Source organism: Lissotriton helveticus, chromosome 11 (assembly GCF_964261635.1).
Source record: "Lissotriton helveticus chromosome 11, aLisHel1.1, whole genome shotgun sequence".
NCBI classification, from domain to species: domain Eukaryota; kingdom Metazoa; phylum Chordata; class Amphibia; order Caudata; family Salamandridae; genus Lissotriton; species Lissotriton helveticus.
This window is the reverse complement of record NC_136072.1, coordinates 1,182,760,248-1,182,772,366: the sequence shown is the minus strand read 5'-3', so window position 1 is coordinate 1,182,772,366 and position 12,119 is coordinate 1,182,760,248. Positions and strand designations below refer to the sequence as shown.

Here is a 12,119-nt window from a genome sequence, read left to right as displayed (position 1 = left end):
CTCTGGAAGCCTCCAGAACTATAATTTCTGAACTGGGCATTGAGTGCAGTTTGGAGGCCTCACTGCAGGATTGGGTCCAGTTTTCAGCTCCTCGACTGAGCGCCTGGATACCCTCTTGTGTGATTTGTGCGCTATTCAAATCAGTATAACATAACATTCCATAACATAACACCACAAAGCATCACATAACATAGCATCACATTGTTTCCAGGTGCCACCTGCATTATTACTTCCAGTTCTCAAATGAAGTATTTCTTAGTTACTGTACAAAGTTGTGGAAGCCGCATCAGTGTGTCCTGTACCTTGAGGTGTTTGAATCCCGGCAGGGCCATGTCAGTCTTTCATTCACCTGGAGGTCGGTAAATTGAGTATAAATTGGATAATAATAAGTCCTCTTATTTAAAGCGTTTAGAAGTAAGGTTCTAAGTACTAGGTCAAGTGCTGGAGCCATGTCCCCCTGCGTGGTCCTTCTGTCCAACTTGCCCACAGTCCATTACTCTCTGCAGCCTTTGGTTTGTTCCTCCTCTGCTTTCTTTTCTGCCTCTTCTCCGCTAGCTCCTGCTCTCTATTTTGCCTCTTTCTGCTAGTTACAGACTTTTATTCTGCCTCTTTCTACTCGTTTCAGATCTTTATTCTGCCTCTTTCTGCTAGTGTCTGACCTTTATCCTATCTCTTTCTGCTCGTTTCAGATCTTTATTCTGCCTCTTTCTGCTAGCTTCTGACCTTTTTTCTGCCTCTTTCTGCTAGTTTCTGACCTTTATTCTACCTCTTTCTGCTTGTTTCAGATGTTTGTTCTGCCTCTTTCTGCTAGTATCTGACCTTTATTCTGCCTCTTTCTGCTAGTGTCTGACCTTTATTCTGCCTCTTTCTGCTAGTTTCTGGCTTTTATTCTGCCTCTTTCTACTCGTTTCAGATCTTTATTCTGCCTCTTTCTGCTAGTGTCGGACCTTTATTCTGCCTCTTTCTGCTCGTTTCTGACCGTTATTTTGCCTTTGCTGCTCATTTCTGACTTTTATTCAGCCTCTTTCTGCTCGTTTCTGACCGTTATTTTGCCTTTTTCTGCTAATTTCTGACTTTTATTCTGCCTCTTTCTGCTAGTTTCTGACCTTTATTCTACCTCTTTCTGCCCTTTATTCCACCTCTTTCTCTGCTTGTTTCTGCCTCTTTCTGCTCGTTAATGAACTTTATTTTGCCTCTTTAAGCTCGCTTCTCACCTTTATTCTGAAGTCGCATCCACACCGCCCACATACCCCTAGGGGTGACGGTGCTGCACTATATAAATGCTGATTGATTGATTGATTTTTATCCTACACAGGCCCCATCTGAAGTATTGCCTCCTCTTTTTGGGACCACTCCTGGAGTACTCACTCCAGTAACAGAGGCTGCAGTTAAAAAATAAAGGTTGTTTGAAGGCAGTGCAGTAGCTGAGGCCACAGTGGTGCATGGTTCACACTCCTGCACGGAGATGCCTACAAGTTCAGTACTCTCCCTCTGTCTACTTTACTCCCCTTTAAACATTCCAGAAGGAAGTAAACTGAAAACAAGATAGGCCCTGGAGTCTGGAGCACCTGTACTTGTGTGCTCACCAAGACCGGTGTGCCCGTGAGGGAGAGGAGCATGTTGGAGGGAGCTTGATCCAGAGGGGGGCCCAAACGCGTGAGAGAGACATCTGGAGTGGGTGATGAAGACAGGGCCGTAGGGCAGAGATGAAGACAGGGTTGGATTGGGATCAAAAATAGGCCCGGGCACCATAAAAAAAGTGGGCTACATTTGTGGATTGTACCTGTTCACAAAAAACTGATTCAGTGTTTTTGAGTATAATGAAAACAAGGAGGGGATTTCTCTAAAAGAGGCATGTTTTCTTATCTACACTGAGATTTAAAAAAAAAATGCAAATGTTGCCGGGACTCTAAGCAAGGATAAATTCACAGTGGGGAACCACACCTGAATATATTTAAAAAAAAAAAAAAAAAGTGAATCAGAATATTTTATTGTTGAATTAATAAAAATCCTTACAATTGTAAAAAGTACAATTAGCGGATGTCCGCAATACAATTTGCATTAAAAATCGAAGCAACGGTTGATATCAAAGTTAAAAACAATTAAAACTTAAACTCTACGTCAGACCCCCCCACTGACTGCGTAGAGGTTTATGGAATGAGCATGGGGGATACTACATAAAGAGTGAGCCTCAGGCAATGTTTTAAAGGATCATACACAGAGCTGCAGCTGCTTCCCAGTCTCTATCATAAATTTGAGACCCCTGCAAGTCAGAATTGGCGATGAACCTCCCAGCCAGATTATGACCGCTTGGCGACATGTTCTTATGTTCAGTTTGATTAGGATATCCCGCAAAAATTTTCTTCTAGCCACCATGAGGGCCGGGCACACACAAAACAAATGGATTAAAGATTCGTTTTGGTATCCACAGAGTCTGCATTTTGGGCAAGCATCATGGGGTTTCCAAGAGGGTCTTAGATCCTTGGACTCGTGAAGGCCCATACGGAAATCAATAAGAATCTTTTTTAGGTGTTGACTAAAATGTGTTGCCAAGTAAGCCTGGGGTTGTTGACGTGAATAGGAAGAAATGACTGTCCAGGCATGACGTCGATGGGTCAATGTTTGTTTGTCTTCCAATAGTGACTTTATTTTGGCATTTGAGTTTGCAAGTTTGCAGAAAGTAACCCGATCACTTTTTTTACACCAAGCTTCGAGCAATCCAAGGTCTGAAAGGCAAGTCTGCAGATGGGTGGCCCAGGGCTGGGTGGAGTCAAGATTGATTTCCTGCCAACAGAGGTGGTTTAATGAGCCTGGTACAGCAGCACGGAGTTTGTGGCAGAATTTAACAAACCTTGACTTGGACCTAAAAATTTGATTTTGAAGGCCAAATTCTAATCGCACCTGGGCTGGCGAGGCGCATTTCGGTACTTTAAATACAACTTTATAGATTTTAGTTTGTAAGGCGTTTAATAAACCGGCCTCCCCTCCAAGCCATGTAACAAGACCATACGATAATGTAGGTAAAATCTGAGCGGCCATTACTTTTAAAAGATGAGTGTAGTTTGGACCGCCCAGTTTTTGAAAGAGTCGCCTATAACCGAAAATTAGCGTCTGGGATTTAGCTTTTAACACTGCAGAGTGCTCTTTTTTTGAGTTGTCGTTGGCTATGGTCACCCCCAAATACCGATATTGTGGCTGTACCCCAATGGCTAGATGGTTAAATGTCCAGCTAAATTTAATGGGCTTTCGCTCTATAAGACGTATCACTTTTGTCTTTTCTCTATTTAATTCTAGATGTTCTTCATTCAAATAGAGATATAGCGCATTTATCAGCCTTTGCAGTCCAATTGGGGTTCCGCTTAAAAGAACAATATCATCGGCAAACTGGAAGATAGGCTCTGGGGTGTTACCAAGCTTCGGGGCGTGACTTACAATTTGGCAGAGTTTTTTTCCTAGGTCAGCCAGGTATAAGTTAAATAAACATGGGGCCAAGACGCAGCCCTGTTTCAGTCCATCCTCCGTTGGAATTTTGGACGTAAGGCTTGAACCGTGCCCTTGTTTGACCCTTGCCTAGGTATCTGTATAAAGGAGCTTGACAGCGTGGAGGACATGTTTTGGTAGCCCCCACTCGTTGAGTTTTTCCCAAAGCCTCCCCCTACTGACTCGGTCAAAAGCCGCTTTAATGTCAATAAAGCAGCCATATAACCATTTGTTGTTCGTTTTGGCTCTTTCCATCAAGAGGGCTAGGGCTGTGAGATTTGTTATAGTCCCTGTCCCTTTTCTGAAGCCTGTCTGGTAGCTTGGAATTAGGTCGTTGGTATTTACCCATTCCTGAATCTCCTCCAAAATACAAGAAGCATATAATTTTGCTTCCACATCGATTAAGGATATCAGCCGATAATTCAGTGGAGTACTCCTGTCACCCTTCTTGAAGATTGGGTGGATGATGTTACCATTCCACGATGGTGGCTGCTTCTTGCAGGCAAAGACTTGATTAAACAAGGCAGAAAGATGGAGTGCCCAAAACTCAGCGTTATGTTTGTATACTGCGTTGGGGATGCCATTGGGCCCTGGAGCGCCTTCAGATTTAAGATGGTCAATGCACCTTTTAACTCTATCGCAGGAAAACAATTCCAGCTCAATCCCCAGATTGTTGAACCTTTCTATGTCAGGATGGGATGATAGGTTATCTGTCGGTCCTTTCAAGCAGCTTAATATTGTTGTGTGGTAGAGCGGTGCTGATTTTCTGAGACTGAAGGTTCCCTTTTACGATAGAGATTTTTTACGTGTGATTCCCAGGTTTGTTTGCTAATGCCTGGGTCCTGAGTTATTAGATCCGCAGTGTTTAGTTTATTTACAATGCCCCAGAAGTCCCTTGAATTTCGCTTTTTGCTGGCTGTTAGTAGCTTTGCCCACATCTCTTCCTTATAATCTGTCTTGGCTTTCCATAACATTTTGCGGTAGTTGTTTCTCATGCTCTTAACAAGAAGGTAGTTTGGTGCGGAGGCCAGAGTTTTGTTCCTTACTGCCATCCGTTGTGCCTGGGCTATTTTTCTCTTTTCCTGCCTTAGTTTGGTATTAAACCAGGGTTCCCGTGGGACTAGTGGGCCTTGATACGGCGCAGTCAGAACAGAGTGTTTGAGAGACAATTTTTCTAACAATTTTGTCCAGATTGAAACCGAGTCTTCGTTTTGATGATTTTCATATTGAGAAAAAAAATTGCTTGCGGTTTCATAGATGGCTTTCGTTCCACTGCCCCTCCAACGCAATTTTCGTAAGTTAAACTTCTCTAACTGATCAGATAGGACAGTCAACTGGACAGACTCCAACACCCCTATGTTGATCCAAGTAATTTGTGGAAAGTGATCGCTTTCAGATCGTGCTGTGATTTCGTAGTCTACTACTGAATCAAGCAAGTTATTACTAATTAAAGTAAAGTCAATGGTTGACGATGACTTGCCACTCAAATACGTTGGTGGTGCTAAATTTGCACCAGTTGTTGCGGGCTTTAAAATTGTTAACCCCAGCGTTGACAGTTGCTTTAAGGTTGATGGATTAAGCGTTCCCTGAGATTTTTGCCTTGGGGTATGTGTGTTTAGGTCTTCATAATTTAAATTAGAGTTGAAGTCGCCTGATAGTATCAAAAGACTTTGAGAGTTTGATTTCTGAAGTGTTTTTATGAGAGTGATAAGGAGGGCCAGTTTCTCTTTTTTTTTGGTTTTATCAGGATGAATGTAAATATTTATTAATAGCAGTTGGAGTCGAGGTTTTATGGAGATCTTGGTTACCTGAACCCAGTTTAATCCCACGTCCTGTGATTCCGACTCCCAATTTAATCTCTGCGAGATATATGTGGATAGTCCTCCACTCGGATGGCCAAACTTGGACTTTCTCTCGGCAAGGATATGGTGCTCGGTGAAGCCAGGAATGGCGGGGGGTATTTGGTTCCAAGTCTCTTGTAATAAAAGGATGTCATATTTATGGAAGAAAAGTTGTGTCTCACTGTCTTGGTCCATACTGCTAAACCCGTGAATATTCCAACTGCAGATGCCTATTTTAGACATATTAACCCGGTCCTTAGATGTAGATTTGCACCATATACGTTGAGGTAGTTGTTCATATTTTTTAGGAGTACTTTTGGTTAAGGGTTAGCGGGATCCACGACCAATCCTGTGTGGGGGGCCCGCCGATGTGAGGATGCATTGGATGTAAGTCGAGTCCGCCCACTTCTTGGGCTACTGTGGCCGAACGGGCGCCCTGGAGACATGAGATCTGTCTGCAGTTAGATGGCTCCTCTCTGTTTATGTTCTGTATACTTTTTGCAAGCGGGAAAGGGTATCTCGGGCGCATATGTTGCATGATGGTTATGCCCCAGTGTTCAAATGGGCGTTTGTTTTCGAAGATCTTTACTGCTATCTCCTTGGTAGCCCAAGTGGTCACAGAGACTTCGATATTTGAGTCATCAATTTTTGGACCGAACTCAACTGAGACTAGGTCTTGCGAAGATATTCCTCTCAACTCGGGAACAAGACCAAATAGTCTTAACAAATTTCCTCTATTTAAGATATCGTGCCGGCCCTTTGACTCATATTCGGGAGTGAAAGTCAGGATGGGTTCTAATTCTGCAATTGGGGTAATTGATGGTTCTTGCGAGCATGGAACTATGTAGTCAGACTGATGTACAGAGACATTTTTTTTTGTTTTTTGAATCACGTTTCCTATGATGCCCTTGTCAGTGGTTCCCCTTGCAGGAGAAGGGGCAGTTCGTAGCATATGGATGTCGTTAAATTGAATAACGGGGTTTGACCGAACTATGCAGTTACGATTTTGCCCGGTTTTTGTTATTGTAATCGGAGAATTAATCCTTTGTAATTTATTGGTTCCAATTTTGTATTGAATTGTTCCTGCTGGGGCCATTGGATTTTGTTTTATGCACTCTCTGTCGATCCCAGTTCTTGTTATTTTTATAGGAGTCAGGTCGTATTTTGCCTGAGCGAGAGTTTGATCGCTGCTTCGATACACCTGAATATAGGTGAGGCCACTTCTGCTCAGCCCCCTGCTCAATCTGCATACATTAATGTGTCGGCCCAGCGAGAGGCTGTGAATGACACCTCCTCCACATTGGTAAAAGGGATGTCCATCGGCACTTGGGAAGGCCGTTCAGGTCCCCACTGGGCACTGGGAGCATCTGAACAGCACAGACATAGCCCAAATCCGCCACCATGCTGGCCAAAAAAACGGTCTACAGCTGCAACTCAGATACCGCCCCATTTGCCCGAGTGCCCACCTTACCAATCTGACCATGGGTAAAGCTGCAGCTGATGGTGATGTTGGTGTAATGGAGTTTGGATGGGAATGTTGAATCAAGGAAAGCATATGAAGACATAAAGGAAAGACAGTGAATGCACCGATAATTCTCTAGAAAAAGTGTAGGATGTAAAATTAAGTGAACACAAAGTGCCCTTAGACAGGCCTTCGAGAGCCGCGCCGCAGGGTAAACTAAAGGGAAGTAAAGTTGAGGACCATATGATATAGCAGGAGATGGCAAGTGATGGGCAGACTTGATGGTCATTGAAGTTGCTGGCTGACATGTCTTTTCGTGCCTTATCTCTTAGGTGCCCACCAATGCCTACCACCACATCATCATGAATCTGACAGAGGAGAAAGGAGCCTTCTTGCACCCAGGATACCTGGAGAAAATGTCGCTCAACTTACCCAAAAGACCAATGTCTGAAGAGATTGCCTCCAACCTGACCAGGGTACTTGTATATACTGTTTCTGAGTCTTCCGGAGTGGGGTGACGGTCCACGCTTGTGTGTGATATGAATGCGTAGTGAGATGTCTAGAGCGTGTGGCCACTCCCAAGAGTGTCCCTGCGCTTATTGGAAATTAAAAGGACGTAAAGGGACAGGTTAAAGAGTGAAAAGCCAGGTCGTAAGTTGTTTTCTAAAAGTCTACTCGTTTTCTGGCGTAGTTCGGCAGCCATGCTGTTTCAAGCTTTAAGACCCAAGAGGGAGACGGGTACGCCTCCAGTTTTTGCTCGCCTACCCGTCAGAACTTTAGTGAAGAGGCCAAGGGATGAGCCTGAGGGGAGAGTAGAATTGAATCCTGGTGGACAGATATACAGGTCCAGGATGGTTCAGCACCCTGTGCATGACACTCAAAGTCTTAAACAAGATCCTTTTTTAACAGGAAACCAAAGCAGGTTCTTCAGATGAGACGAGATCGAAGCTCGCCTCTGGGATCTGAGAGCCAGGTGGCCTGCTGCGTTCTGAAAGGTTTGTGGTTTCCGCAGCAGGTGCTGGGGAGTCCCTCATAAAGGGCCTTGGCATAATCCAATCTGGACATCACCAGGGCCAGTAGAATGGTCATCCTTGGGGGCAGATATGGTGGTCTGTATATAACAAGAGCACGGCAGGGAGGGCAGAGGCCTCCTGCCTGATATGCTTTTCCAGCTCCAGTGCCCAGGGGTGGGATGCCATGTACAGCAACGGAGAAAGGTGCGGACGGAGCCGGACCTGAGTCACACGGCGACGCAACACTTGAGCACTGTTAGTGCCAATCACTGATAAGTTTCCACAAGTCAGGCAGAGAGCAGGGAGCAGACAGCAAGACAGGGCTCTAGAAATACCTGTAACAGAACATAACACGGAGAGAAGTAGCTGATGCCTAATGCACATGGATCTTGCACGAATGCTGCACGTGTTGTACCTGGTCTGTGTTTGTCATGGAAAACAGTCCTGGCCCCTGTCTTGTAACTGTTCTTGCACTGACGCTCCACATGTTGTACCTGTTGTCTGTGTGAGGCAGCACATACTAGTGCCACCTGCCCTGTGACTGTTCTTTGTGTTAGTGGAAGCTTGCATTGCTGCTGCACGTGTAATGCATGTTCTGTGCTTGTGATGAATAAGACTCTTCCCACCTGTCCTGTGACTATCCTTAGTGTTAGAGGAAGCTTGCAATGCTTCACATGTTGTGTATGTTTTGTGCTTGTGATGAAGAACACTCCTGCCGCCTGCCCTGTGACTGTTCTTTGTGTTAGTGGAAGCTTGCACCGCTGCTGCATGTGTGCATGTTCTGTGTTTGTGAGGGAAAGCACTCCTCCCAACTGTCCTGTGGCTGTCCTTTGAGTTAGTGGAAGCTTGCACCGCTGCTGCATGTGTGCATGTTCTGTGTTTGTGAGGGAAAACACTCCTCCCACCTGTCCTGTGGCTGTCCTCTGTGCTAGGGGAAGCTTGCACCGCATCTGCCCATGCAGAGGGCGTGTTTGTGATGAAGAACCCTCCTGTCGCCTGTCCTGTCACCTGTCCTTAGTGTTAGAGGAAGCTTGCAATGCTTCACATGTTGTGTATGTTTTGTGCTTGTGATGAAGAACACTCCTGTCGCCTGTCCTGTGACTGTCCTTTGTGCTAGGGGAAGCTTGCACCACATCTACCCATGCAGAGGGTGTGTTTGTGATGAAGAACCCTCCTGTTGCCTGTCCTGTCACCTGTCCTCTGTGCTAGGGGAAGCTTGCACCGCATCTGCCCATGCAGAGGGTGTGTTTGTGATGAAGAACCCTCCTGTCGCCTGTCCTGTCACCTGTCCTCTGTGCTAGGGCAAGCTTGCACCGCATCTGCCCATGCAGAGGGTGTGCTTGTGATGAAGAACCCTCCTGTCGCCTCTCCTGTCACCTGTCCTCTGTGCTAGGGGAAGCTTGCACCGCATCTGCCCATGCAGAGGGCGTGTTTGTGATGAAAAACCCTCCTGTCGCCTGTCCTGTCACCTGTCCTCTGTGCTAGGGGAAGCTTGCACCGCATCTGCCCATGCAGAGGGTGTGTTTGTGATGAAGAACCCTCCTGTCGCCTGTCCTGTGACTGTCCTTAGGGATAGAGGAAGCTTGCACCGCATCTGCCCATGCAGAGGGTGTGTTTGTGATGAAGAACACTCCTGCCGCCTGTCCTGTGGCTGTCCTCTGTGCTAGGGGAAGCTTGCACCGCATCTGCACATGCAGAGGGTGTGTTTGTGATGAAAAACCCTCCTGTCGCCTGTCCTGTGACTGTCCTTAGGGATAGAGGAAGCTTGCACTGCTCCACCTGTTGTGTATGTGCTATGTTTGTGAGGCCGTCTTTCCCTGTTTCTAGGGTTTGTGACATAGGTGGTGACGTCCTGTTTTTTTTGTATCTAGGTGTTCCTCGAGACTGTGGGAGAAGTGCTCGAATTGACAGAATGGGCTGACCTGTCACAGGTAAGATCAGGTATTATACGTTTGCAAAACACTACCTTATGATCCCAAGGTCAGCAAAGGATTGGTGTTCCGTGCTCAATTTTTAAAAAACATAAGTGCCAGGGCACCTAACAGGAGGCCACTGCGGCTTGCACCACACATTTCCCCTGCCATGCTGCCAATGATAGTAATAACACAACTCTTAACCATCACACTCCTACAAGAGTGACAATTCATGCTATTCCAGGCCCCAAAGCTATAAGAATGCCTTATGTGTCAGGTATTTGTCATTGTTAATGTATATTGAATTATTAAACACCTGTTGTTGTTGTCATACCTAAATTAGGCAGACAGCCCCACCATGTGGCAGACTATCATAAGGACTGGTACTAACGATTAAGAGCTGGTGCTGAGCACCCGAAACCACCAGCTCAAATTAAGCACTGGCCTGTATCCTAGTGGAGTTAGAAATAAAAGAAGCCCTAATCTGGCCTTTAAAAACATGCTTCCTCTGGGCTTTATATAGTACTCTATCCAGTTAGAGCTCCTAGACTTCATAGGATTTGTCCGGGTAGAAGTGCGCCATCCCAGTTCAAAGAGATGGGCAAGCAGTTTTTAGGTCTCGCGTGGAGTTGCAGCACACAGCGCTGCTCCGCCTCCGCAAGATATTTTGTGAGCGAGGACTTTGAGAAGAGTGCTTGATGCCGCGCCCCTCATTTCCATTGTCTGGCATCACCGTTTATGCTAAACGGTGGCCTTCTATTGGAAATGAGCTTTCTGGGTTGCCTCCCATTGGCTTTTTGTTTCGGCCCACCTGGACTGGATCGCCTGCTTCACGGCTGTCGTAAAGCAGATTCTTACTGCAAGGAGGTGTGTTGTATAAACAAGCTATGCGATCCAGTCTGGATGGGCCGTCTCAAAAGGAGACAGGGCGCCGCATGTTTATTTTTGCATCGCGCTTTCACTTTAAAGTGAAAGCGCGATGCATAAATAAATAGTGCTGCCATCCCGCAATGGTGAGCACTTGTTTTTTCGTGGTGAGGAGGAGCTGATTGCCACACTGATGCTTTGGTTTACGGCCTCAGCTTTATCTCCATGTAACACATTCCCCTCTTTATGGGATGCTTCCAAATGAGCATTAACACCGGCGCCTCCCGGTATCTCTTTAAACACGAGTGGTTGCGTACGGTTGTTTTTAATGTTAATCTCACGGGTTTATCTCCTAGCAGCCCCCCCTCCTGGGCATAGGTATGGGTGGAAGCTGAATTGTGGCTGGCAGTCATCGCTGGGTTACGCGCCACCGCTGCCAGATGCACCACAAACCCCCGCGCTCCGGCTTCAATCTCATCTTCCCCGGCTCATTTTCAGGTTTCCTCTTAGTGCCACATTAACAAAGCCTGCTCATTTGAATGCGTAATTAGCTTGAGCATTCTAGCTGGCTAATTTCAAGACAGTTGTGAACACAACGCACGAGCTCCGGACAACGCGTGCACTGCAGCAGCATAGATCCCTCATGCATCGGGGGGGGGATTAAACACTGCGTGCAGAGCACCGCTGGCTAAGTACAGAAGGCGTGAGCCGTGATCTGCGCCTGGTGCAGTGAAAGTGTGACCATGTAGACAGGTATCCATGTACAGCGCGAGCGTATCGCGGGCTCAGGAGTGATGATGTGCACAGTGGTGTAATGATGTCATCAGCGGTCCAACCAAAGCGGCGTGTGCAGTGAAAGTGTGACAGTTGTCCATGTACATTGCGAGCGCATCAGGGGCTCAGGAGTGAAGGTGTGATGATGTCAACAGTGGTGTGATGATGTCAACAGTGGTGTGATGATGTCATCAGTGGTCCATATACAGCGCCTTGTGCAGTGAAAGTGTGACGATCTAGACAGTCATACATGTACAGCGCCGAGGGCTCATGAATAAAGTGTAATCCGTGATCTGCAGGGGGCGCCAAGCACCGGGGCGTGAGTCACAAGGTGCACTGCATCTGATGGAAAGGTAAACTCCCTCCTCCTCACTGCAGTCTGGGGGTCAGTTTCTGGGCTGTGCCTGCTTCTAGAGCCCAGAGTCTGGCTATAAGCAGGCCTGCTTTCTGACCACCTGCTGCTTTGATTTGTTATTTTCTCTGACCTGCCTGCTTCTATAGCCCCCTGCATTTACAATGCCTACTCTAATCACCAAGCTGCTTCCCTAACATGCCTGCTTGGTTAATCTGCCTGCTCCGCACACCACATGTCCTCTAAACAGTCTGCTACTGTCTGTTTCTCTACCCTGCCTGCTACTGTAACCCAACAGCCTCTGTAAGGTAATGACTTCTATAACCTATTTCATTCTGTATATCCTGCTTCCGTCTTTCCTGCTCTACTAAGCCACATGCTTTTTTAGCCCACCTCCTTCGATGACTGTCTGCTTCT

General features: G+C 46.4%; 1 protein-coding gene across 1 annotated transcript in view; it reads left to right on the top strand.

The window, feature by feature from the left end:
- Positions 1-12,119, top strand: part of ADGRD1 (adhesion G protein-coupled receptor D1) — a 1,126,805-nt gene that overhangs the window by 164,783 nt on the left and 949,903 nt on the right. The window contains exons 8-9 of the mRNA XM_078666340.1: positions 7,116-7,259; positions 9,668-9,727. Of these exons, the coding sequence (XP_078522466.1) occupies positions 7,116-7,259; positions 9,668-9,727 (204 nt within the window). The remainder of the gene's footprint in view (positions 1-7,115; positions 7,260-9,667; positions 9,728-12,119) is intronic.